We start from the raw sequence: 26,933 nt of genomic DNA on the forward strand, positions 1-26,933 counted from the left end.
GGGGTTTCTCTCCCTCAGGAGGGAGAAGGAATATCTGGGGCATGATCCCAAACTAACAGATGAGGGGAAACAGATGACCCTGGCGTGGTCCGTAAGGAAGGACAAGGTTTGGGAGGGAGGAGTCAGGAAGGCCTCTTCTAAGGCGTAGCAGAGCACCGGCCAGGGGCTCGCGGTAGAGGCGTGGCCAACGCTCCCGCGCGCCGGGGGCGGGGGTCCGCTCCGGGAAAGCCGCGCCGCGGGGACTGGGGCGGGGCTTAGGCGGCCCCGCCCCTCGCGCAGGTAGCCAATGGGCGCGGCGGTGCCGGGTGACGGAGGGAGCCGAAGTGCGAGTGCCGCGGCGGCAGCGGCGGCGGGCGGCCCTGCCCGAGCGTGAGGGTCTCGCCGGGGGGCGGGGGGCGCGAGGGCGCAGAGCCAGGGACCCTGGGACCCGGGAGGCGGTGCGGCCCGGGCCGCGGGAGGAGCGCGGGCGGCCCGGCGGCGGCGCGATGCCGCTCGCCCAGCTCAAGGAGCCCTGGCCGCTCATGGAGCTGGTGCCGCTGGACCCGGAGGTGAGTGAGCGGGGCGGAGGATGGGCGCCGGCGGGCGGCCGGCGAGCCTGGGTCCCCACAGGGGCGGGGCGGCTTGCGGAGCCGCTGCAGCCTGGCGGGCGCCCGCGAGGGCGCGAGTGCACTCCGATCACTTGCCTTCTCTTCGGCTCCACCCGCCCCCTCCATATCGCGCGCGTGTCTGCGTGTGTGTGTGTGTGTGTGTGTGTGTGTGTGTGTGTGTGTGTATGTGTGTGTGTGCGCGAGGGACAGTTCCTCCAAGCGCCCAGGACCCCTTTAGCCTGGAGAGAAGATCCCGCGGGGCCGTGAGATCTGCCCACCTCACCCCACACACCTAGGACCCGTACCGGGAACTGTCGGAGCTTCCACTATCAGAGCAGTTGGGCAGGGCTGAGGTGCCAGATGTCTGGGATTCTCCAAGAGAAGAGGGTCATGGGAACCCCACTTCTCCTTGACGTCTCCCAGTGCCCTACCCCAATAGCTCCCGCGTCTCCGCTGCTGACGCTAGCAGGATTACCCCTCTTGACCCTTGGCAGTTGTGGAATGTGGGGTGACACCACCCGTCCAGGGCTGAAACTTGGTTTTCTTTGCCCCGAGGCTAGGGCCAGAGGACACCTGTATCCCCTACCCCAGGCTGTGAAGAGAGTGGGGAAAAGCCCTTAGACCTTGTGAAGATTATTCCTGGAGTCAGGGAGGACCTCGGTGCCTGCCTCCTTTCTTGGGAGCCCTCGCTTAGGAAGGGCTGGGCCCCTGGGGCATTTGGCCTCTGTCACCTAACCTCTACCAGAAGCAGCTCCTGCCCTCCTCTGAGGATTCTGTGGTGCCAGGCCCTGGGATGCAGAAGGCCAGTGCTTCCTGTGCCCATTGACCCTCAGGGTCAAGGTCAAGACCCTGAACCAGCAGATTGAGAAAACTTTCCCCTCAGCCTCATGCTGGGAAGGAGGCAGGCGACACTCCTTTTCCAGAGGGGATGTGGGGGGTATACTGAGAGGGTGTGAAGACCTCAGTGAGCCCAGGAGCCAAGGTGATTTTCTCCTGGCTTTGGTCCCTAGCCCCTGCCTAGCTCCACTCCTCTGCCTTCTCTTACCTGGGGCAACCACCAAGTACCCTGCCTCTCAGGGCCACAGGTTGTGATCAGACTGAGGACCCCAGGTCCCCAGCACCCCAGGTGTGCTACCCCTTTAAAGGGACGGTCATGGCTGACACTGGCTATTGGAGGGTGGGCGCGGCAGGATTAGGTAACCAACCTGAAGGTGCAATTTGGAGTAAATTGCTCTGGGATCCCTGCCATGGGGTTTTTACAGGCCCTGCACGACTCTCGGAGGTTCTCTCGCTGACTCACCCTCTGAGGTGAGGAACACTGCCCTCTGCAGTACCCCCCCCCCCTGCAGCCCTGGGGTATAAGGGCCAGGTTGGGGGGGGGCGCTCCGAGGTGGATTCCTTTGCCCTGGCATGCCCCTGAGACTTAGGCCTCCCTAGAGGAAGGTAGGCCGGGAAGGACTTAACCCAAGGACTTACCTTGGGTTATACTAGTAGGAAGGCAGACACCCAGGAGCTTGATTCCCAGCGCAGGGCACTACTTCCTGCTTCCCTTTGGGGAATCCTGGGGCAGGGGCCAGCTTAACCAGGATTAAACAGGAAACTCAACTCAGTTTTGAGTACTACTGCACCTGAGCTCTGTGAGAGGCGAAGCCTGGTTTGCTTCCTAGGATTGGGGGGGGGGGAGGGGGTCATGATTTCTCAGAGTTTCACCTTGGGAAGACTGTGTGACCCTCAGTCGGTCCTTAGCTTCTCTGCACCTCTGTTCCTCCAGTGGCCAGGGCTGGGTTCTAGCTTCATGCTTCCTGGGCCTGAGAGGTGCAGAGCCCTGGGCGCTGCTGCCTCTTCTCCCCCTCCCCCACTCCATGGAAGTGCCAGGCGACTGGGTGTTATTGTTTGGGTAATAGGAGCCATGGGGCAGCCAGGGCACCGGTTGGACTGTTCTCACTGGAGAACAGGGCCTCGCTGTTCTTAGCCAGGTGACATGTAAGCGATATAGTAGCCTGACCTACAGGTACAGACGCTGCCACCAGCTCCCGGCCAGGAATGAGGCAGGCAAGGGGCCGGTGGGGGCATTTGGCAGAGGCTTGGGATCTAGACTGCCCTGTCCTCCCCATGACGCTGCCGAAAATGGGCTGCTGGGAGGCAGGGCCTGGCCCAGGTGGAAGTGTGGGTGAGGATTCTGCCTGGGCCTTCCCTGGCCCTGCTGAAAGCAGTAACCTTGTGTTTAGGCCCAGCCCTGCTGTGCACAGAGCTTCCGTGTGTGCCACCTACCCTGCTTCACTTATGTCACCTCATTAAAATAAAATAATTCTTGAAACAACTTCTCAAAGTAGGGATTATTGCCGGGCCTGGCTGGCTCAGTCAGTAGAGCATGCGACTCTTGATCTCAGGGTTGTGAGTTCAAGCCTCGTGTTAGGTGAAGAGCCTCTTAAAAAAAAAAAAAAAAAAAGGGGATTATTACCCCCGTTTTCATATGGAACAGCTGAACTCGGAGAAGAACTTGCCTGTGAATTAATGCAGAGACAGACTGGGAACCCAGATCTCTCACTGTCTTCCACCAAGTTTTTTTGGGTGGGGGTGGGGGTGGGGGTGGCAAAGTTGGGGAAGGGCTGGGATCACACTGGCCCAGGTGGAAGGTACTCCAGGAGAGGCTCCGGATGTTGGCAGACTCTCCATGTCCCGCAGGGCCTCTGTCCAGCCTTTTCGGAGGGCTGGTGGTGCCAGCCAGCCCTGGCACCTGGCCCCCAGCCTCCAGCAGCGTGCAAGGCTGCCAGTGCTGGGCTCTGAACCCAGCTCCTGGGGCTGCTTCCTGCCTGTGGGGCACGTGCTGTCTTTGTCCATCTGCTGCCCGGCCTCTCCAGACGCTGCCCTGGGCCCCTCTTCTCAAGGCAGAGCTGCTTGCGTGGGAAGGAAGGATGCCTTTTGGAATCCATCTCTGAGTTCTGGGGAGGGGGCACAGTGGTCTGGGGGCCTTAGAGCACTCCTATGAGCAGTGCTCTCTGAGGAAGAGCAGGGAGAGTGGGAGAGGTCAGAGAACCCTTCCTATACCAGATGTTTTAGACAAGGTCTTTCATTAGTATTCTGCAAGGTCAAGATCATTGTCCCCTTTCATTCATTTACTCATTCATTCAGCAAATATTTATTGAGTACTGTCACGTGACAAGTTCTATGCTAAGCAACAGTGCGGCTGTGAACAAGACAGACCTGGCTTCGTAATACAGATGAGAAAACTGAGGGTCAGAGAAGTGATATGACAGACCCAAGGTCAGAGTGTGTGGCTGGCAGAGCTGGGATTAGCAGTATGTCTTCGTTGCTGCAGAACTGTGTTCTCTCCACTGTCTGTGCAGTAGTAAGGCCAGAGAGACACTTGGACCCTGCCTTCTCAGGACCCTGGCTCTGGGGGGGATACTCACCTGTGGCCTCTTTGCACTCCCAGTCCTTTCTCCAGGGCTGCCTATCCCCTTCTAGAAGACTTGTGCATCAGCTGTTACAGACATGGGGTTCCATAAGGATGACACCCAGACCAGAGACCCTGGGGCTGGAGGCAGCCAAACAGGGCCTGTGGGGTTCCTTGAATCATGTAGGATACTGCTCAGTAAGCCCACACTTCTGGGTACATCCATGACCTCATCACACCCCTCATTGGGGATTTAGGCTTGCAGCCATGTGACTTTGGGTTATGGCCCCATGTCTGTCACATGCTAGCCGAGGGACCTCATGTAAGTCCCTTAACTCTCTGAGCTTCATCTGAAAAATAGGAGTAATAGACCCTGCTCTGGCCTTCTTGCTCTCTTTACTGAGGCGAGCTTTCATTTGACAAACAGTGCTCTGGACCCTGAGCTGGGTGCTAGGGAGGTAATGATGGATAAGCTATGCTTCTTCCTGGGTTAACCTATGGCTTGCTCGGTGCTGTGGGGCCCAGAGGAGGGAGGAAAGGACTTGAGGCTTTGTGAACAGAGAAGAGGACATTGGAAATGAGTCCTGAAAGAAGAGCAGGAATTTGCCAAAGGGACAAAGCAGGAAGGGTTTTCTTGGTATTAGGAGCCACCATGAAGATGGCTTGGGGCTATGAAACAAGCTGGTCTTCTCAAGGTCCCAGGTCATTCAGTTAAGCTCAAGAAGAGGGCCCAGTAATAATAATGGCTATTGTTTGTGAACCAGTTATGTGTCAGGTGTAGATATTTATAGGCATTATTTTGTTTGCTTCTTATAGCCACCCAGTGAGATACATTACTTTTATCCCCATTCCACAGATGAGGAAACTGAAGCCCTGAGAAATGAAATAACCTCAGGGTCATGCAGCAGTAGAAGCCAGAATTTGAACTCAGAAGGTCAGGTTCTAGAACCCACATACTAATCACCTGTGTTGGGCAGTTGGGATGATGGCCTTGGATGTCATGCCAAGAAGCTGGGTCTTTATTCTATAGACAGTGAGAAGTCATGGAAGGGTTTGGGGCCTGGTACATAGAAGGTTCTCAATAAGGAGTGAATCACCAAGAGAGTTGATTGCTCAAGTGCAAGGGTCACAGTTGAGTTTTAGGAAGGATAGGGGTTTGGAATGGGGAAGGCAGGGGGCTGGTGTGCATGTAGGCTGTTGTGACCATCTGTGGATTCCACATTTCCATAATTGTAGAATTATGTCAAGAGTCTAGAATGCTGGGTGAAATGGAACTCAATATATAAATGCACCGTGCACCCCACCCCTCCTCCCTGGCCCTGATCAACCCAGCCCTCTCCCCAGGTCGCTGAGAGAGGACAGCATGTATATGTATGTGTGTGTGGAGGGGCCTGCAGAACAGTGGTCCCTGGGGAGGACTGGGGGCATTAAAGAGGCTCACGGGGGCAGGATGTCCTGGGAGCGGCAGGGAGGAGCTGCTCCAGGAGCAGGGAGATTATGTAATGGGCAGAGCACAGCTGTGCCTGCTTCTGCCAAGCAAAGCCACAGCTGCCCTGTGGACCCAGCCCCTGGCTCCAAAGTCCTGACCTGCCCTAGGCTGGGTCTTGCTACCGGTAGGAGCCTCTGTCTGCCTCACCACACTTTTGCTTGCCAAGAGGGGTGGGGACAGCTCCTTTCTGCTTCCCAAGGCCTGGTTACTCACCTCATATCACACAGGAAAGGGATGGGCTGGGTTTGGTGTACCCCTGAGGGCGAAGTCTAGGGGATGGAAAAAGCAGGACTACCTAGAAAGTGGTCCATTGCCTGCCTCTCTACAGGTAGTTCCCCCTCTGGGGTGTGGGCTCCTTTTCAGCAGACCTTTTTTTTTTTTGAGCACCTCCTGGGTGTCAGAGACCAGATTTTGAATCCCCACTTACCAGTTATGTGACCTTAGGTGCCATCATACGCCCCTCTGAACCTCAGTTTCTTCTTCTGCCAAATGGGGCCAGGGCCTACCTCCCAGGTCATGAGGATTTAACGGTACCACAGGTGTGAGGCAGCGAGCCCAGGGCCTGGCATGTGGCAGGGGCTTAGAAGAGAGCAGCTGTTAGCACCAAGTCCTAATCTCTGTCCTCCCAGGACTCCCCGTTTATTAGAAAGGGCGAGCCTATGTGTAAATAGTCCCTGCAGCGTGGCACATGGTACAGTGAAGGAATGCAGGGGCACAGTGGGGCAGCAGCAATTCTGCCTGGCAAGGACAGGGAAGGGGTCCCAGAGTGGGGCAAGGACAGGGTAGCCACCATCTCCAGGCTGGACTTTCCCAGACTTTGTCCCCTTACATCCCTGCAGCAATTCTGGGAGGTGGGTGTGACTATCCCCATGTTACAGGTCAGGGGACTGAGGCCTCTTGCTGTTGATTATTTGGTACAGAATCACGCAGTTTGTCTCCGGCAGAGCTGGGAGCCACACACGTCCTTTCCTTCTCACTGGGGGGAGGTGACATTTAAGCTCAGTCTTCAGAGATGAAGGGTTTGCTAGGCAGAGAGCACAAGGGAGGGAGGATTGGGAAATGCTGGTGAGGGACTGTCCCAGAAGGGCACTTGACACCTGTGCCCTTACAGTGAAAATGGAGGTAGAGGGCCCCTGCCTACATGGCCTCCCTAGCTACTGGGGGCAGCCATGAGCATGGGTTCTGGCAGGGTCTGTTTTCGCTCTGTCCCACACTGGTAAGTCCTGGTAATGTTTCCCTGTCTGCCTTTTCTTTTCCAGAATGGACAGGCCTCGGGGGAAGAAGCTGGACTGCAGCCGTCCAAGGTGAGGACCAAGGCAGGCACCCTGAGCAAGGGACCATTTGCATGGCTTTGGAGGAGGAGGGAGGCCTGCCCAGCTCAGCCTTCCTCTCTGGTCCCACGGAATCCTCGAGGTGACCCTGTGCACAGAGATCACTTGTTCCAACCTTCCTATTTCTGTCTTTCTTTTTTTTTAAGACTTTATTTTTTTAAGTAATCTCATACCCACCGTGGGGCTTGAACTTACAATTTCAAGATTAAGAGTCACATGCTCTACCGACTGAGCCAGCCAGGTGCCCCTCAACCTTCCTATTTCTTAGGTGAGGGGACTGCGGCCCAGACAAGGTCAGGAGCAGAACCCAGGCTAGAACTCTGGCTTCTCATTACTCAGGCCACTTCCTTGGTTTATTCACTCACAGAAGTAAGGAAAGGGCTGAAGGGGTGATGGGAGAGGCTCAGATCAGCTGGGCTTTCATGAAGGCCTGGAATCATCTGGGTATATGGTGCTGGTACATGAAGGAAGGGAATCTGGTGGCCTCTCATGTCTAACCAGGGCCCAGTGCCTGGCCTGTGGCCCATCGGCCATTTCTCTGGGTTCCCATCTCCCAGCCCTAGGCTGGTTCCCTCACTCCTACTATCTTTGCTTCCCTGGGCACCTCCCTTTAGCCCTTCAACCCCTGTTCCTGGTTTTGTGTGTTGACAAAAGCACCAGGGGCTGGGTGACAGTTGTGTGACCTTGGGTGGGTCCTTTGTGCTTTCTGGACTGGGCTTTCTCATCTCTGTGCCCAGTTTTCAGGAGCTGTGAGGTTCCAGAACTACTGGCTGGGGTAGGGGTGCTTTGGAAGTTGCTTGGGCAGGACAGAGGATGGGTTCTGGCAGTAGAGCAGACCGTTCAAGTCCTGGTTCCACCCTCACCATTTGGCCAGAGGTCTTCTCCCTTCTGAGTCTCTGTTTCCTCATCTGTAAATTGGGGATAATGGTATCTACCTCACAAGAGTGATGGGAAGGACAGATGAGGTAGTAACTGCCTGGCACACTGATTTCAGCACCAGCAGTGTGAGCACTCAGCTTCAGTTCCCTCCAGTGGCCACACCCTCTCCATCTGGGTTGGCCTGGGCACTACACCTGCCGTAAGCTTGACCTTTGAAATAGACTCAGGGCTGGTCCTGATGTTTGTCTTATCTCATCCTCCTAAGATAAGGGAGCTGAGCTTCCCAGGATAGGGCAAGGTAAGATCAGTAGGCTCCTTCCCCCTCCTCTGATGGTTACTGTGGCCACCTTGGCCACCAGAGGTCAGACCAAGTGGTAGGGGACTGGGTCCCTTGGTTTGCCTTGGCCCCACGTCTGGAGAATCTCCTCCCACAAAGTAGCGCTTGCTAGTTGCTTAGTAACAAAGAAGAACCAGGATGTTCAGATCTTGGGGCTTAAGTTCTGGGGGTTACAGAAGAGCTTGCAGCTTTGGGGGAGCAGGGGGTAAGTATAGCTTCTCACCTCAGGAGCTAGAGGGACTTGTTGGGAAAGAGTGGGAGCTTACCCTGCCAGGTAACCTACATTTGATCCCAAGCCTATGACCCTTGCTCTCTGGCAGAAGACCCCGGGATGGGAAGAGAGACAAGGCTGGAGATGGATAGGCAAGGAGAGCTTTGAATGCCACTTTAAGGGATAGAAAGAGCTTAACCCATACCAGGAGCTTTGCGTTTAGTTTTCACAACACCCCTGATACAGAAATTGTTACCGTCCCCATTTTACAGATGAGAAAATTGAGGCCCAAGGTCACATAGCTGGTGAGCAATGGAATCAGGTCTTGCTTGACCACAGAGCTCACACTTCTCCCAGCCCAGAGAACGCTGCGTGCTGAAGAGGGGGCATATTGGATCCCTGTGATCCCAGGTTCCACCATTTCCAGGCATCTGCTTCATCTATCTTTTCTATTGCCCCTAGAACCTCACAGTATCCCCATTGCCCACTTCTGGGCTCCACACACCAGGGGGCGCTCAGCCCGTGGTCAGGACCTCATCGCTTTGTGCAGTGGAATGAAGGGGCAGCAGGCCAGTTTATCCTTTGCTTCATCAGACTTTTGGTGCACCTTGCAGCGGCACTAGGGGACCCTAAAATGAGGTTAATACCCCCAGCCCCAGGGAGCTTGCAGACTTAGGGAGAGGATGGAGACAGGAAAGCTGTATGGTGGGCACTGTGATGGGGAAGAACATGATCGTAGGCACAGAGAATCTCCATTCTGTGCCAGGCCCCATTTTGGGCACTTTCCAGGTACCCACATTTCTCCCGGTGACATGGTAAGATGAGCACGTCCTGGGGAGCCCAGCCAGGGGCATCTGCGCTCAGGGCTGAGCATGGACCACATGGATGGTCACTGCTGTGTGTGGCAGAGGAAGGAGAGTTGTGGTGGGCTGTAGGGCACCAGGCCACCGTCCCTGCAGAACTGGCACTTGGCTGGGCCTCGAAAAGCAGGATTCGGCAGCGCCAGAGAGAATCGGGCCTTCCAGGCAGAGAGGAGACGAGAAGAGGCACTTGGGAGTCAGGTGTTCTGAAGTCAGAATCCTGCCCCTCTTTCTTGTTTGCTGCAGAACTTGGGCAAGTGATTTGCCCTTCTGAGGGTCAGGTGCTTTTCCTGTAAAAGAAGAATAGGGTCCACCCCTCAGGGCCACCTGGAGGAGGGAATGTGACATGGCATAAATTAATCCCACAAAGTTTGGTGTGATTGTTTTTTTCCTTAAAGATTTTATTTTTAAGTAATCTCTACACCCAATGTGGGGCTCTCACTCACAACCCCGAGATCAAGAGTTGCCCGCTGCACCAACTGAGCCAGCCAGGCCCCCCAAGTTTGGTGTAATGCGTGTTTATTTTATTTATTTTAGGCAGAAAGGGGGATTGGGGTTTTAGCAGCCATAGTATAGACAGCAGTCTAGGGCAAGAGCCCCCGGATCCCTTCCGCGCCCTTGCGCACCTGGTGCCCTCAGGCACACTGGGGCTCCACTCACCCTCCCTCCCTCCATGACAGTGGACCAGGCATCCCAGGCCCCCTCCCCCGGCTATCTCCGGAGCTGGACCCCTTTGAAGCGCCTGCAGGTCTATTTTGAGAGCTGAGCATTTCCCCCCTCCCCTCCTCTCTTCCTGTTTATGAAACCCTGATCCATCCCGGATCCCTCATGCTACCCTGGCCGGAGCACAAGCAGGATGTGACTGTGGACTTCGGGGAGCCTTGGAAGCCTCAGGTGTTGGGGGGGAACTTCCCTTGGACTGGCCAGGGTAGGCTAGCCCACCCTCCCAGGTCCTGGAACCACGTGGCCGGGCTGTGTCCCTTCAGACTGCCCAAGGGAACTCTGCAGCAGGAAGACTGCCCATCTTATCAAGGGAGAAGTCCTGTTTACAACATCCCTTTGTCTCTGTGGCCCGCTGTATTTGCAACAGCCTTCCGAGGGTTGAACATTTAGTTTTAACCTCTGCTTTACAGAGGGGGGAGACTGAGGCTCAGACAGGGAAGTGAATTTGCCTGGTAGCACTCAGCTAATGAGTGGACAGTTCTTAACTTCCTACCCTGTGCTCCTGGCCTCAGCCTCTTCATGCTGGTCCCTCTCTACATGGAGTGTCTTTTTTTCCTCTTTTCTGCCTGGCCAACTCCTATTCATTCTCAGGGTTTAGCTGGACCGCCCTCCCTCTCTGTGGAAGGTACTTTGGGACCTCACCCTAGGCAGATAGTTACTGCCTCTGGGCACCTACAGCACCTCCACTGCAGCCTGAGAGTTGTGTTTTGTTATATATTTTCAGGAGCTGCCTGAGAACAAGGCTTGAGTCTGTGCCCCTCCTCTGATTGGCTTCCTGGCTTGGGGACCGAGCAGGAGCCCAGTATCTGTGAGCGATGCCCAAAGGGGAAATAGGCTCGCAGGGAGGGTGATAATGAAACGCTTGAGTGTAGGCTTCAGTCCCCCTTTCTAGCTATGTGGCCTTGGGCAAGTCACTTTCTGAGTCCAGTTTTCGCATCTCTGGAATGGGGTGACAGTATCTCCCTCGGAGCTAAGGCACAGGGCCTGGCAGAACCCATACCGGTAGAGGCTGAAGGAAAGGATGACCCTGGTGCAGTATTTGCTCAGTTTGTAAGGAGCACAGTTCTCGTCGTCACTCATGCCAGGCCTGGCCCAGTGCAGCAAGGCCACCTGGGAACTGTGGCCCCCTCCTCACCTCCCCAGAGGCCTGCTAGGAGACATAGACAGAGCTATCTGTCCTCTCAGAGGGGGCGGGCCTGGGAGGCCCTGCCTATACTGCCAGCCGGGGAAGGGGCTGTGGGTGTCCGTTACAGCCAGAGTTGGCAGCTGGGCTCCAGCTGGTGGAGGGAGGCCTGGGGTGGGGACCCTAGGGACCAGGGATCAGGCCAGGGGGCTCTGGGCTTCTCTCCCAGCTGCCCTGTGGGAGGAAGTAGATAAGAGGAAGTATCTATAGGGGGGAATGGGGCAGGGACCAAGGGATGTGGTCTGGTGCCTGTCCTCCCCCACTCCTGCCACCAGAGGCCTCACAGCCCCAGCACATACCCTTCAGCGAAGGCAGCTCTGAGACTGTTTCCTTCCTGTTGCCCCTTCCTGTACCCTGCTGGCCACAGAGTCTTCCTTTGCTTCTGAGGGATTTGAGGGTTGGTGGGGGGCCCAGCTGGCTCTGGCCCAGAGCACTTTGGGGCTCCCAGGGCCGTCCCATCCTCCAGACCCCTGCCTGCAGAAGCTGGGTGCAGCGAGCTGTCTGTCTAAGGAGACGTCTTTCACAACCCGCGGCAGACCGTCATCAGGCTGTCGTTGGAGCCCCTTTGAGGACTGGAAGGGGAAGTCCGTGTGTACGTGGGAGCGTGTGTTTCCACATGTCTGTGGAAATGGTTTCCGATCATCAGCCTGTTTATATTTGTGGGCGTGCCAGTTCCTGTGGGTGTACTGGTGGGACTGGTGCGGCCAGGCCACGTGGAAGGGGGCTGGGCCTGGTCAACCCCTGCCCTACTGCTACCTGCTCCTTCTCTCAGACTTCTGTGAGGTCCTTGCTAGGCCCTTTTGCACCCCCCCTACCCTCCCCACCCCCCCCACCCATCCCAGGACCCTGGACTGGCGGGCTTCTGCAAGGCAGGGCGGGGGGCGGTGCTGCCTGTGCTGTGGGCTGCCATTTTGGGTGGGCCCAGCCATAGGAAGGTCACTATGGGGGGAAGAAGCTCCTGCACTCTGGGCTGGGGCATTCAGAGTCTGGCCTTGCTGACTTCTGCTCCACATTCTCTCAAGGGGATGTTTGCAGGTGCTGGGATGCCCAATGTGTCGCTGCCTCATTGCTTTGTGACTTTTATCTGTGTCCTAGTCTCCCCTCCTTAGGATCAGAGGAGTCGAGGAAGGATTTATCCCTGGGGCCCCCCGGAGTCATGGGCTTGGGGTCTACAATGTCCCCTCCTCAGCAGGGGAGCCTGACCCATCTTCTGTCCCTCCTCCCTGCAGAGGGGGAAGTGAGAAGGAGGGGGTCAGGGACCCTGCCTTCTGGGCCGGGAAGGCTGAAAAAGCAGAAGTAGACGAGTAACAGGGCCCTCTGGCCACCGGCTTGAGCCCCACCATGCAGACCCCGGCAGATTTCCCCAGGGTTGAGAGAGACTCACTCCCCTGTCCCAGAAAGGTGAGCAGAGGGTTGGCCTGCCTCCAGCAGCGTCTGTCACCATGACCCTGGGCAAGGAATGGGTTTGGGAGTGGCTTTGTCCCCTGGGGTTTCCGGGTGACTGCTTCTGTCCCGAGGGAGTGTTCTCAGAGGCAGACAGGCAAGTGGAGGCTCAAACCTCAGGGCGGGGTGGGCAAGGGTTACTGTGTGGCTTTGGCTCACCTCAGCCCCTCTCTGAGCCAGGCTTTCTGCCTGTCCCACACAGGGGCCTGATTAGCATGCAGCTTCTTAGAGCTGCAGCTTTTGTGACTGTTCAAGGTCCCCTGAAGATGGGGCTGTGTCTGTCAGGGTCTAGACCTAGAATGGGAAGTCCCTGGACCGACCCCAGTACTGAGGGAGGGGGTGGGCTTGGATGGGCAGGGCATGGCTCTGACTGACTTACCTGCCCACCCTTTCCTGGCACTTGAGGCCCGCTGACCCCAGGCCAGGCAGTAACTGGAGGAAGGATTTGAGTTTAAGCCTGCTCTGCCACTGGTTCACTTTCGGCCTGGGTGAGTCACTGTCCTCTGGGCCTCGGTTTCCTGTTTCTGAAATGGGGATAACAGCTTTTGGGAAATTGGGATCAGAGTCAAAGCCATCGGATTGCATTCAGGAGATGTTCCTCTCAGTCCACTGTCTTAGTCCAGGGCCCTGGCATAGGAAGAGACCTCAGAGGTGTGTCTGCCACAAATGTTGGACTGTCCCCCCCAGCTCTGGGTGTTTGCAGGTGATGTCTCTGCACCTCTTTTCCCACCCCCTGGCAGACCAGCAAGAACCCAGAGCTCTGCCATTGAGTCCAGGGTCTGACTTTCTGCATGTCTTTCCTGCCTGTGTGTATGGCTTGGGTGTCTGTCAGTCTACTTGGGCCTCACTGTCTCTTTCTGCCACCCACCTGCTTCTGTTCCTGTTTCTGTCTCCATTTGATGAGTGCCTATCTTCACCTGTTGGGTACATCTCACATGTCGGGTGCCTGTTGGGTTGTGTCCCCTTCTGTCTCTGCCTGTTGAGTACGTGTCCCATCTGTCTCCACCTGTTGGATGCAAGCCCCCATCTGCCTCTGCCTGTTGGGTCCCCATCTGTCTCTGCCTGTTGAGTTTGTATCCCCTTCTGTCTCTGCCTGTTGGATATGTGTCCCCATGCACCTCTGCTTGTTAAATATGAGTTCCCTCCTGCCTCTGCTTGTTGGGTACTTGTTGGATATGTATTCTTCCTACCTCCCCTTGCTGGGCATGTGTCCCTATCCATCCCTGCTTTGTGGGCATGCGTCTCTGCCTGTTAGATGCCCACCTTCATCTGTCTTTACCTATTGATGCCTGCCTCTGCCTGTTGGGTGACCCTCTTTATCTGCCTCTACATGTTGGGTGTCTGTCTTTGCCTGTTGGGTACCTGTCTACCCCTCAGCAGCTGGGTTGGCCTGGGGCTTTCCCTTTGGGACCCACAAGGAGGGTTGGGGGGAAGGGCCCGAGGGCAGCCCTCAGGCAGTGGGGAGGGGGGGAAAGAGAGGAAGGGAACGTGGTGAGATTGTAGGCCTGGAGCTGGGAAACCACAGGCCCTGAGTGATTGGCGGCCCTGAGCAGGGCCCAGCCCCCGCCCTCACCCTGCACATCCGCCTTGGGCCTGGCCACCTCCGAGGCAGCCCCTGACGCTGCCTGCTCCTGCCATGGTGCCTCGGCCCTGCCGGGCGAATGGAGCAGGATCCCAAGCCGCCCCGCTTGCGGCTCTGGGCCCTGCTCCCCTGGCTGCCCAGGAAGCAGCGGCCCAGGATCAGCCAAACCTCTCTGCCTGCCCCTGGCCCTGGCTCTGGCCCCAGGCAGGACTCGGTGAGTGTGCCCAGATGTCTGGTCTTGGCCTGGCTCTGGCCCTTGGAGCAGGTGCCTGGGCAGCCAGTTTGGCCCCAGTTGGCTGTGGACTCTCCAAGCCCAGGCCTGGCCCTGCTGGATGACTGGACCCTGCCCAGGTTTGCTTCCTAGGGAAGTGAGGAGGCACTTCGGGGCTCTAGGGCAATACCAGCAGATTGGAGGGAGGGCAGAAGGGTCCTAGAACAGCTAAGACCGGGCAAGGGGTTTTCAGTAGACTTCTATGAAGGAAGTTTCTATGGGTGGATCGTGGAGTCTCTGGGCTCTGCTTCTTTCTACCCCAGACTGGCACTTGGGTTGGCCGGGGGAGCCTCTGGTGACTTTTGGGTCCCTGTGCATCTCAGCCCTGTCCCTCTGGCCAGAAGGGTCCTGTCATCCATTCTGACCAGGAACAAAAGCCCAGCTCTACCTCCCCAGTCTGAGCACAAACTCTACTTCCTATTGTGGCAGAACCAAAACCTTTGCAGCAGGGGAGGGGAGCCCCACAGGGAGGGCCTGCGCAGAGCTTTGGGCCTCAGCCAGAGCCTGGGGTTGGCTCCACCTGGCTGTGCCTGGGCATCCCTTTGGGCCTCTCCAGGCCAGCACAGCTGGAGCAAGAGGAGCAGTGCCTCACCTGACTCAGCACCTTGGTAGTTTGACCCTCCCCGGCCCTTGAGGCCCTTTTGGTATTGATGAGCCAGGAGGCTGGCCCCTTCAGCATAGCTGTCTGGTGCTGCTGGCAGGGCCCTGTCTGCTGAGGTCTAGTGGGAGCGGGCTTGGATGGGGACCATTCCCCCGGCCGGCCCGGATGAAACCCACCATGCCCACCAGCTCTATCCCTCTATCAGGATGAGGGCATCCTCAAGGAGATCTCCATCACGCACCACGTCAAGGCTGGCTCTGAGAAGGCCGACCCATCCCATTTTGAGCTGCTCAAGGTTCTGGGCCAGGGATCCTTTGGCAAAGTGAGTTCTGAGCCCACAACTGGGAGGGCAGCACTGGTCATGTCAGAGGTGGGGATGAGGGGTCACCCCGGGGCTCAGGATCTGAGGGCAAGGGTTGGTGGGTCTGAGGGGAGGACAGGAGGTCACCTTGGTACCCAGGGAGGGCAAAAGGTCAACCTGGGACTCGGGGACGTCAGAGGTCAGCCTGTGCCCTGGAGGATGTAAGCTGATGGGCTCGGCCCCCCTCCCCAGCTTCTCCTCTGCTTTTTCCCCACTGCTTTCTCAGGTCTTCCTGGTGCGGAAGATCACCCGACCTGACAGTGGGCACCTGTATGCCATGAAGGTACTAAAGAAGGCAACGCTGAAAGGTGAGTGGAGGTCCCCTCCCCATGCAGAGCCCAGCCTGGGCCCAAGATTGTGGGAGACAGCCCAGCTCTCAAGGTGTTGGGTCTGACGGAGAAGGCAGTTCTATCTCCAGGAGTACCTGGTCTGAAGGTAGAGAAACAGGCCTGTCCTCAGCCACCCCTTACTCCCTATCCCACCCCATTGCAAAGACAGGGTCCCTTTCGAAGAAAAGACTTCTGGGGAATAACCGCATCCTTCCCCTCCCCCACCCCCAAGCCAGCCACCAATTACCATAGCTGAAGGTGAATGTCTGGAAGGAGGCAGGGGGTGAGTGCAGTATGTTTGTGGCAGGGGCCTTCACACCTCTGGTACTCAGGTTACTTGGGCAGAGTTGCTTCATGAGGGAGACCTCTCAGGGTGGAGAAAGGTGTTGGGGAAGAGGCAGGGAGTCCAGGCAAGCAGCTAGGGCAGGCAGGAGAGAATGAATTGAGGCAGGGCCACAGAGATGGACAGCAGGGAGGTTCAGAAGGGAGCCCAAGGCCAGGTCTAGAATTCCACGGCTCACAAAGTCTATTGCTCTGGTTGGTAGTGGACTCTGGGCTGGCAGTGACCCTGACCAGGTGGAGTAGGCCCTGGCTGAGGGGAGGGAGGGAGGATCAGAAGTGTTGGCCTTAGGGACTTTAGGGGTCATGTGGCCCATAAAGTGCTGTCTGTGGGGTACTGTGGTTTTGGTGCCCTAAGGCCAGGCTGGTAGGAGTAGAAGTCATTCCCCAGCAGGGGTGATGGGAGCCATGAGGGAAAAGGATGAAGGACTTGGTCGCTGCTGTGAAGGTCCCCAGGCTGGGGCGGGAGTGGCTGTGTTGACCCTGCAGCGTGGTGCACTTGGTGCTGTGAGTGAGAAGCCCAGGGGAGAGTGGGTTGCAGCCTCACCGAAGGAGTAGCCATTTGAGCTGTGCCTTGAAGGATCAGTGAGGAGTTCTCCAGAATGAAAATAGTAGAGGGAGGGTTCCCCAGGAAGGAGGAGCTGTTGGCCCGAGCAAAAGTGTAAAAAATGTAAGGTATATTTGGCCAACAGAGGCAGGAATAGTTAACTCCAGCATGGTCCATGCCACACCTGGCAAGGGAAACGAAAAAATTAAAATAGAAGGCAAAAAGTGCCCTGAAGGGGCAAGCACAAGCCCTGCAGGAGAGAGGGCCCTAATTTAGCTTGGCAGTTTAAGGAAGACTTCCTGGAGGAGACGAGGCCTAAGCTGAGTCAAAGAAGAACCTGCTGGTGATCAGAATGCCTAGGGACTTTCATTCATTAAAAAAAAAAAAAAAAGTATGTGGGGGTGTCTGCTCAGACACAGGAGTCTGAATTTTAGGCCCAATGACTCTGCCTAACTAGCTCCCAAGTGACTGTTCTCTCCATCCCCCCAGACTGGAACTAGGGATTTTTGTGCCAGGTGAGGAAAGTTCTGGTACAGGCATCCCAGGGGGAGCCTCAGGGGCAGAGGCTAAGGGCACACAGGACAAAACAGGTTGCTGAGATTGGCTGGATTAGATGGCCTTTGATGGGGGCTGGGGGGAGAGAGAGGGCGAGAGGGATGGGCAGGGGGCTAAGGGTCCAGCCCTGAGTACTGCCATGTGATGTGAGGAACTCGTGGAAAAGAAGAGCCCTTCTTAGACAGGGCTTGGGGCTGACTCTTTAGGGGGAGGGGCTAGACTCTTAGTGACTGTCTTTCTCTTCTGGCCAGTGCGTGACCGTGTTCGGACCAAGATGGAGAGAGACATCCTAGCTGATGTAAACCACCCGTTTGTGGTGAAGCTCCACTATGGTGAGACCGCAGTCCACTTGAGTTCGCAGCCTACTTGAGTTCGCACCCTGCCTGCCAGCCTTTGCCTTTGCCTGTGGGCCACTGCCTTCCCCGTATGTTGCCCCCACCCCCAGGAGGCCAAGGGAGCTTAGAGTAAAGGGGCAGGGCCCAGGACCCAGCTGGCTCCACCATCGCCTTTTCCCCTCTCCCCAGCCTTCCAGACTGAGGGAAAGCTCTATCTTATTCTGGACTTCCTGCGAGGCGGGGACCTCTTCACACGGCTCTCTAAAGAGGTGAGCTAACACCCCACTGCCCCAGGGCCCCGAGATGGAGCTGGAGGGACAACGAGGCATCCCATCCCAGAGCCCTGTGAACAACCTGTCTGGTGTGGCTTGGACCTGGGACCACCCAGGCCTGCCTAGCAGTCCCTGGCCCAGGAACTGATACCCAGTGTCACCCTGGGACAGAGCGTACAGCTTGGCAAAGCCTTCGTTCCTCCCAAGATGGGTGAGGAGGATCAGGCCCTGGGTCTCCTTGATTCCCAGGAGCTAAGGGATCTTTCATCTCTCTGCCTCCATTCTTCCAAGGCTGCCCTGGGCAGGGCTGTGAAGATGGGCAGAAGCTTAAATCCACCCAGAAAGCTAAATATTTTAACATTATGTCCCATGTGTTAACCAAAAGGATTTTAACTGACATAAAAGAATTCGAGCCAGATATAAAAATGGGACCATTAATACAAGACAAATTTTAGAAAAGAAACAAACTTTAAAAGAAAAAAAATTTTTCAAATTTTTTTTAATGTTTATTTATTTTTGAGAGAGAGAGACAGAGAGACAGAGTGCAAGCGGGAAGGGACAGAGAGAGATGGAGACACAGACTCTGAAGCAGGCTCCAGGCTCTGAGCTGTCAGCACAGAGAGCCTGACGTGGGGCTCGAACTCACAAACTGTGAGATCATGACCTGAGCCAAAGTCAGACGCTCAACCCACTGAGCAACCTAGGCACCCCTAAAAATTTTTTAAATGTTATTTTAATGTTTGAATAGGCAATACACTCACATGATTGAAAAGTAAAATGTCGGGCGCCTGGCTGGCTCAGTCGGTTGAGCGTCCGACTTCAGCTCAGGTCATGATCTCGTGGTCCGTGAGTTCGAGCCCCTCATCGGGCTCTGTGCTGACAGCTCAGAGCCTGGAGCCTGTTTCGGATTCTGTGTCTCCCTCTTTCTCTGACCCTCCCCTGTTCATGCTCTCTCTCTCTCTGTCTCAAAAATAAATAAACTGTTAAAAAAAAAAAAATTAAAAAAAAAAAAAAAGAAAAGAAAAATGTCATTGAGAAATCTTCCTCCCACCCCAGTCCCTCTACCCGCCATAGGTAAACACTTTTACTGATTTCTTGTTTAAGCGCCCCATGTTTCTTTGGTAATACAACCCATTCTGATACATGTTCTGAATTCCAACCCCCATTTCCTTACATAAAAAGTACTAATCTATGTATTTGTTCTATATCTTGCCTTATTCAAGATAGCAGATCATGGAGATGGATCCATATCAGAACATGGAAGTTTCCTTGTTCAAGTTTATGGCTGCATAGCACTCCATTACACATGGGAGAGATGGTTTATCCCAGTCTTCTGCCCAACCCTTTTGCTATTTCCAAACAACGCCACAATGAATGACTCATATGTTAATCATGTCATACCTCAAACCCCTTTACATATTGTTTTAATTTTTATTTATTTTTTCATTGTTTTAACGTTTATTTTTAAAGAGAGACAGGGAGGGACAGAGAGAGAGAGGGAGACCCAGAATCTGAAGCAGGCTCCAGGCTCTGAGCTGTCAGCACAGAGCCTGATGCAGGGCTTGAACCCATGAACCGCGAGACCATGACCTGAACTGAAGTCGGGCACTTAACCGACTGAGCCACCCAGGTGCCCCTCGTACCCCTTTATACAGAGCATGGTGTGTGGCCCTGGGGTGTCTAAGGGTCCTCCCCGAGGTGGACCCTCGAGACCAGGAAGCTGCTGACTGCAGTACCTGAGCTCCTGAGGAAGAGGCAGTCGCAGCTGTCGTCCCCTCCCGCCTGTCGTAGGTTATGTTCACAGAGGAGGATGTGAAGTTTTACCTGGCTGAGCTAGCTTTGGGCCTGGACCACCTGCACAGCTTGGGCATCATTTACAGAGACCTCAAACCTGAAAAGTGAGTGAAGCCCCAGCTCCGCCCCAGCCTCCCTAGCCAGGGCAGAGGCAGGCCTTGGGGTCTCTCCTGACAGGGGTGAGTGTAACTCTCCCCAACAAAGTCTCCCTGTGTGTGGCCGCCCCGTGGATAGGTGGGTGGGACGGGTGGTGGTGGCAGCAGGGCCCTCTTAGGGGTCTGCTTAATTACCAGTGTCCGTTAAAAGGGCTGGGCACCTCCTTGCAGGTACGTTGCCTACATTTTTTTTTTTTTTTTTTTTGCTTATCCAGTGCGATATCTGAGATGCCACCACTAAAGGTCATTCTTTGTTTGATACGGTCCTCTCTAGAATTTTCCTGAATATCTAAACATCCTCAAATGGTAACTTGACAGCCAGGGGCAGGTGCTGGGCTGAAATGAGATCTGACTTTAGAGTTAGGCAGACCTGAATTCAAATCTTGTCTCCGTCACCTTTTAGCTCTGTGACCGTGGGGTGTTGCTTGACTTCCCTGAGCTTTAGTTTCCTCGTTGTTAAAATAGGGCCATAATAGCACCTACCTCATCCAGTTGTTCCGAGGATTAGCAAAGAACACAGGCCACACATCTGCATGGCACCACCACCACCCTGCTCCACCTGCCATTCACCGGATGGATCTGGGTGGATCGCCTTCTCTGGGCTGGGCCCAACCCCCACGGCCCCCTTGGTGTCACCAGAACCCAAGGGGCCACAGCTGAGGGGCCCCAACTCCCATCTCTCCATTACAGCATCCTTCTGGATGAGGAGGGCCACATCAAACTCACCGGTGAGTAGAAGGCACCTGCCCCCTCAATTCCCAGGGGAGGTCAGGATGGGCTCTTGACGGGCCTGGGCTGAGCGCTAGGGGATCCATTCTTCCCGAGAGGCTGTGCCAGGCACTCGGAAGTGGTCAAAAGCCCAGACCCTAGACTTGGGATGGCCTGGGTGTGAACCCCAGCCCCATGGGAGTGATGCCCTCAGGCCTGTGGGCAGGGGGCTTTGGGTGTGCAGGGGTTGGCAGCGAGGAAGGCAAGGTGGGGGGGAGGGGGTTCCTAAAGAAGTGTCCTCTTGCCCTCCTTGCCACAGACTTTGGCCTGAGCAAGGAGGCCATTGACCATGAGAAGAAAGCCTATTCCTTCTGCGGGACGGTGGAGTACATGGCCCCCGAGGTCGTCAACCGCCAGGGCCACACCCACAGTGCAGACTGGTGGTCCTATGGGGTGTTGATGGTGAGTGGCCAGACAGGGGAAAAGCATTCAGCCCATGCCTCAGGCCTCAGTTTTCTCATCTGAACAGTGAGGGGGTTGATAGTCTCTAAGACTTCCTCCTGTCTTCTCCCAGCCAAGCTGCCTCAATGTCCACCCAGCTGCAGTTTCCTTCCTTAGGAAGATTCCAGGCTTGGCCCCACCTGGGCTACCCCCGCCCCAGGACTGGGCCTCTCCTCAGCCTCAGGCCCCTAGTGCTGCTTTCGGTGTTCTGATTGACAAAGGAACCAGAGACAGTCACAATTCTCCATCCAGGTGGTCCTGCCACAGGCCAGCAGGAATCCTGGGAGTGAAGCTGAGTGGTTTGGGTGGGAGGAGGTGGGGGACATGGGAGATGGAGACCAGAGCCTAACAGACCCTTGTCTTTTACAGTTTGAGATGCTGACGGGCTCCCTGCCCTTCCAGGGGAAGGACCGGAAAGAGACCATGACACTGATTCTAAAGTAAGCACCAGCCCTGCCCTGACACCTCAGGGTCTCCCCTGATGTCTGGCCCCGGTTTGGGGGCCAGAATAATATCCTGTACCTGCCTCAGATTTCCCCATCAATGAGACCCTCCTCTGGGCTAAGCATTATGCTTTCTGGGGCCCCCTTTTCATCCATCACGGCCTGTGGGTGGGGAATCCCTGAAGTCTTTGGGAGGTGAGTTAGTGGATGGTTTGTCTGGATTGAGCTGGAAATTAGACCTGGACAGAGCGGGGAGGGGAGATGGGCCTCTGGGGCGGGCTCAGCCCTGATGAGACCTGGGGGCTGTTTTAGGGCGAAGCTAGGCATGCCCCAGTTTCTGAGCACGGAAGCCCAGAGCCTCCTGCGGGCCCTGTTCAAGCGGAATCCTGCCAACCGTCTCGGTAAGCAGCTCCAGCTTGGGAGGGGAGCGGGGTACAGCTGCAGCCTAGGCCACAGCGTCACATCTGGGGCTGAAAGGGGCCGTTGTCCTTTGTGTGGGCAGACAATGCCGCCGGCCACCCTGCTTTCTGGCTCCATGTGTGGTGTTTGGGGCGGGGAGGTGACCTGTGTATAGGGGGAAGGCAGGAACTGAGTCATCCCTACTCCCCCTGGGGACAAGGACAGAGGCCCCCACACAGGTCCGCCAAGGCTGCTGGCACAAGAGAAGGCATGAGCTCAGGAGTCAGAAGGCTCAGGTCCCAATCCTGTCCCCATGGCAGGTCCTCACCGCCCTGCACACAGTGGTTCCTCCATAAATATTTGTTGAGTGAGTGCCATTTATGAGCTAAGTGACCCAAGGCAGTTGACTTCACCTCCCGGAGCTCTGGGTCCTCGTCTCCACGGGAGATGATGATCCAGATCCCTCTTGACTGAATGCAGTTGCATGAACATGCCTGGCATGTAGTAGCTTTTCAGTATGTCTTGGCCCCTTGGATCCTGGGTTCATCTGGACCATGACCAGCTTTGTAAGGTCCCAGTTCAGGTCCCTGGGGTCGAAGGGAGTGAGAGTCTGCCTGGTGGCTGAGAAGGGCAATGGGATGGATAAAAGCGATAGAGATGAGGCCTGGGTTGAGAGGGAGATGGGAGTCCCCTGCAGATGTCAGAATAAGTCTGATTTCTGTTCTCTGTGGCCTTGGACAAGTTGCCTGACCTCTCTGGGCCTTTCTTCTTCCATGAGTACATTTGGAGCTTGATCATAACGGTCTCCAGAAAGTGGAAAACGCTGAGTGGGCAATAGGCCTCTGGGGTGACGGCTGGGTGGATTTGGGGCGGGGAGAGCCTATCGTCCCCCCTGCTCCCAGTAGACAGCTGCAGCCGCTGGTCCCAGACCACGGTGAGGTCACTCGGCAGACAGGGTGGGTGTCTGGGGGTTGGACCATCCAGGGGCAGACCCCTCGTCTGGGCTCTTTCAGGCTCCGGCCCTGATGGGGCAGAGGAAATCAAGCGGCATGTCTTCTACTCTACCATTGACTGGAATGTGAGTGTGTCTGTCCACCCCACAGCCTCAGTCAGGGCTTCACCGGTGGTGGGAGGGGGCTTCCTCCGATGTGGAGCAGAGGGTGACAGCATGGCCTTGGAAGCAAGGGCTGGCCTCCCCCCGGGCAAGCAATTATGCCCCCCGTCTGTATAGCCTGCATAGGCAGGGCTAGTTACCTTCTCCTGCCTGAGGCTCCTGGTGGGTTGTTGGAGGTGGGCCGTGGTGACCGGAGTGGCCACCTCACCTTGCAGAAGCTGTACCGTCGCGAGATCAAGCCACCCTTCAAGCCAGCCGTGGCACAACCTGATGACACCTTCTACTTTGACACTGAATTCACGTCCCGCACACCCAAGGGTATGTCGGTTGTCTGGCTTGTCCTGGGCTGGCACAGGAGGGAAGCAGGGAGCCAGGGGCCCCTTGGGATGTAGGGTGGTCAGGGACTCTGGCAGGCCCAGGTGTGTGGGCAGACTGAAGGGTGGGTCTCTGACTCTTTGTCCCCATCTCATTCTGCCTGACTCTCCCACTCCAGGGCTCTATGGGCCTCTTTGTATGTGAGTGAGGGGGTGGGGGGAGTGGGTGGTTAAGGCCACAATAGAAAAGTCAGGCCCCCTGCCCCGGGCATCTTCCAGCCCACTGGGAAGACCAAACACATCAGGCTCACACTCACGTCAGGGCTAAAGAATCTGACCCAGCAAAAACATGAGGTGGAGATAGTCTGTCAGAGCAGAGGTGACAGTGCCCACAGGTCAGGGGCAAGTGTGGGAAACGCCTTTGGCTGCTCTGATCACTGGACCTCAGTGTGTTCATCTAGAACATGGGCTCGGTCACAGACCCACTCTGTCCCTGGGGTTATTGCAAGAAGCCAAGGAGGGGGCTTCTGGGAGGGAGTTTGGTAAATCCCAATATTCTGGTCAGATATCGGGGGTTAGTGTTAGTTCTGGAAGGCTTCCCGGACGGATGGGTTTTAGCAGAGGGGCTGCTCTTCTCACTGCGGGTTGCACAGCTCTGATGACAGGGAGCTTAGCACTTCGCAAGCAGTTGGTCTCATCTTTATTCGCTTACCTGATCAGTACATACCAGCTTCCTACTGTGTGCCCCTGATCAGCCATGAGGGGATTTCCCCGCCTCCTATGGCCTAGACTGTGGTCGGGGGAGAGGTGTGAAAACTCTACTGGGCGGTGTGGCAAGTGCAGCATCATAGGGGTTAGGAGTTGGAGGAGCAGGCTCAGGCAAGGCTTCTCAGAGGAGGGTGTGCCAGCTGAACCGTGAAGGACAGACAAACAGTAGAGTATCTGGTCAGAGGGAACGGCATGTGCGGTGGCTCAGGGTCTCCTTTAAGGATCTGGGAAGTCTGGCGTGGCTGAGCTGTAGAGTGGGAAGAGAGGAGGCTAAGATCATAAGGACCTCAGTCACCAGGCTGAGAAGTTGGGCTTTTGGGCTTTCTTCTGGGGCAGAGAGGAGCACTTGAAGGGTTCTGGCAGGGGATAGATTTGCAGCTGGGACCATCCCTCCTGCTGCCCGGGCAGAAGATGGACCTGAAGGGGCAGACCCGAGGCAGTGAAGCAAGGGGGAGGCTTCCAGAAAGGGATGAAGTGTCTTGGCCTGGGCCGAATGCCCATCGTGGGGTGTCTTTTATGTTTCTTGTGTGTCAGGGCTGGGCTGGTCTAAACGCACACGAACAGATGGCCTAATTGAGGTCTGGCACGAGAGGCCTGCCCAAGCCCTCTCCACAGCCCTGGTCTCCCTTTTCTGGGCTGCCTCGGGGTCAAGGGCACCTTCTCAGGGTCACATCCTCCTCCCACCCCTGCAGACTCCCCAGGCATCCCTCCCAGCGCTGGCGCCCATCAGCTGTTCCGTGGCTTCAGCTTCGTGGCCACTGGCCTGATGGAGGATGATGGCAAGCCTCGGCCCACGCAGGCACCCCTGCACTCCGTGGTACAGGTGAGGGGGCAGGAGACTGTTGCTCCGTTGTCTTTTCTACCCAGAAGCCACAAAGGCAGAGAACACAGACTCTAGAGTTCAAACTCTGATTGCCACCGTGTAGCCCATCGGACCTCCAAACCTCCTTGGGCCCCACTTTTTCCGTTTGTAAAACAGGGATGGCAACATGGATATAACAGATTTCCTAGCACAGAGCCAGGGACATTGTGGAGCCTGGATAAATAAATGCAAGGCGGTGCCCAGGGTGGTGGTGCTGTGGGGTGGCTGTCAGGTCCCTGACGGGGACGGGTGGCAGAGGGCTCGTGTGTCCTCACACTTGTCCCCCATTAGTACACTTTCCGTGGGAGATTTAGAATTCAGAGGCATGAGGGTAGACTCTGGAGCCCATTGTCCAAGGTAAGGGACTTTGGGCGAGACACTTACCTTCCCAGTGCCTCAGTTTCTTCATCTGTAAATGGGGGTGATGATAGAACTTTTCTCCATAGGTTGTTGCATGTATAAAATTAAGGTGACTGTGTAATTTATTCTACAACTGGGACATCTTTGTCTGGGACAAATATTAAACCAGACCGGATACAAGGACAACAGGCGTAAACCAGGGCTGTCATATGGCGTGTGGTCACCTGCCGTAAAGTGCTGAGAGCAGTGCCTGCCGCACATAAGCACCACAGAAGCATTTGCTGTTGTTAATGTCTCAGAACTTTTAGACATGTCATGACGTGGGCTGTGACACCCCAGAAGGGGGGAGGCAACTCGTCTAAGTTCACAGGATGTGACAGAGCCGGGACCCAGCTCAGGGCTCCCGTGTCTCTCAGGCCTACCCAGCTTTCTCAGAGCCACAGACCCCTCGGTGTGTGTGTTGCGTTTCTGTTGACCACAGTGCGGGAGCCAGTGAGTGTGCCCGTATAGAGTAGAAAATTGAGGCCCAGAAGCCAAGGCCTTGGGTACTGGGGGACGAGCCCTGCATTCTAGAGCAGAGGGCCAGCCCCACCTGTTGGTCTTCTGCAGCAACTCCATGGGAAGAACCTGGTTTTTAGCGATGGCTACGTGGTAAAGGAGACGATCGGTGTGGGGTCCTACTCCGTGTGCAAGCGCTGTGTCCATAAGGCCACCAACATGGAGTATGCTGTCAAGGTGGGCCTCTCGACCACGTCTCGGCCTAGGCTGCTGGGCCAGGGGGAGGCCACTGTAGCCTCAGTCCTTCGGTGGGAGTCGGGGGATGGGTTGGTGCCCTAGGCTCTGTGGGTGGGTGGAAGGCATGTGGCTAAGACCCCCAAGCCCTGCAGTGTGGGCTCCGTGGCAGGGAGGGACTCTGGAGACTGTCCCCCTGATATCTCCCATGTACCCCCTTTCCTCAGGTCATCGACAAGAGCAAGCGGGATCCCTCAGAAGAGATTGAGATTCTTCTGCGGTATGGGCAGCACCCCAACATCATCACTCTGAAAGATGTGAGTGGGGGTCCTTGAGACTGAGATGGGGGCTGGGAACTTGACTCCGGGATCTGTCTCAGGACTGTCATTCCTTTGATTTCTGATTTTCCTCTGCTCCTGGGAGCGAAGGATCTCTGTGCCTCGGGTCTGGTGATGCCCCAAGGCCGTCCACTTCAGACTCAGGCATCCTCTGACAGCTTCCCCGACCCTCGGGGGACCAGTGCCAATCTCCTCCCGTCTAGGGGGAGGACAGAGGCCCAGATAGGTGAAGGCCCTGCCGGGACCACGGAAGCACAGAGCAGAACCCACGTCCAAGGCTCATGTTATTCTTTCCTGGCCCAGTGAACCGGTAACTGAGGGGCCCCAGCCTGGCACGGAGGGGAGGGACCTGACGGTGAGGTCTCTGGCAGGTGTACGATGATGGCAAACATGTGTACCTGGTGACAGAGCTGATGCGGGGCGGGGAGCTACTGGACAAGATCCTGCGGCAGAAATTCTTCTCAGAGCGGGAGGCCAGCTTTGTCCTACACACCATCAGCAAGACCGTGGAGTACCTGCACTCCCAGGGGGTAAGTCTGGGGTAGGGGGCGCCCGGTGGGGATGGCGGGCCGCCAGGGGTCATACCAGCAGTAGAGTGCACGAACCGTGGGCTGGCCCAGGCAGTAGTGGTCTTCAACCAGCCAGACCATCCCTAGGGAGACTAGGGATGGTGGGTGGGTGAGCAGACGGATACGAGGAAGGGAAACAGCGAGAGATGAGGCCGGATTGTGACAAGGAGTGTCTACACCGTGCTTACTGTATGCCCTGCACTGTGCCAACTTGTTTCCTTACGTTACCTCAATTGATTTTCAC

The 26,933-nt window shown here is 56.2% G+C and overlaps 1 protein-coding gene and 1 long non-coding RNA gene across 6 annotated transcripts in view; one reads left to right on the forward strand and one right to left on the reverse strand.

The window, feature by feature from the left end:
• The first annotated feature begins 470 nt into the window (after positions 1-470).
• Positions 471-26,933, forward strand: part of RPS6KA1 (ribosomal protein S6 kinase A1) — a 39,199-nt gene continuing 12,736 nt past the window's right edge. The window contains exons 1-17 of one of the 5 annotated variants that reach the window (XM_030328153.1): positions 471-548; positions 6,733-6,777; positions 15,100-15,216; positions 15,482-15,563; positions 17,277-17,357; positions 17,550-17,629; positions 19,424-19,530; positions 20,272-20,309; positions 20,609-20,751; positions 21,160-21,230; positions 21,546-21,634; positions 22,646-22,710; positions 22,962-23,064; positions 24,521-24,651; positions 25,660-25,785; positions 26,010-26,099; positions 26,492-26,650. In XM_030328153.1, the coding sequence (XP_030184013.1) occupies positions 486-548; positions 6,733-6,777; positions 15,100-15,216; positions 15,482-15,563; positions 17,277-17,357; positions 17,550-17,629; positions 19,424-19,530; positions 20,272-20,309; positions 20,609-20,751; positions 21,160-21,230; positions 21,546-21,634; positions 22,646-22,710; positions 22,962-23,064; positions 24,521-24,651; positions 25,660-25,785; positions 26,010-26,099; positions 26,492-26,650 (1,590 nt within the window). In that variant the 5' untranslated portion in view covers positions 471-485. Of the gene's footprint in view, positions 549-6,732; positions 6,778-12,202; positions 12,399-12,845; positions 12,929-13,935; positions 14,237-15,082; positions 15,217-15,481; positions 15,564-17,276; positions 17,358-17,549; positions 17,630-19,423; positions 19,531-20,271; positions 20,310-20,608; positions 20,752-21,159; positions 21,231-21,545; positions 21,635-22,645; positions 22,711-22,961; positions 23,065-24,520; positions 24,652-25,659; positions 25,786-26,009; positions 26,100-26,491; positions 26,651-26,933 lie in introns of those variants that run through there. The other 4 variants (XM_030328155.1, XM_030328154.1, XM_030328151.1 and 1 more) reach the window with 4 other exon arrangements.
• On the reverse strand, positions 8,434-11,682 carry LOC115522352. Its single transcript, XR_003971354.1, has 2 exons — positions 11,297-11,682; positions 8,434-9,418 (listed from the first exon to the last, which is right to left on the reverse strand). It is a non-coding gene; the product is annotated as an uncharacterized LOC115522352 (long non-coding RNA).

Source organism: Lynx canadensis, chromosome C1 (genome assembly GCF_007474595.2).
Source record: "Lynx canadensis isolate LIC74 chromosome C1, mLynCan4.pri.v2, whole genome shotgun sequence".
NCBI lineage: Eukaryota > Metazoa > Chordata > Mammalia > Carnivora > Felidae > Lynx > Lynx canadensis.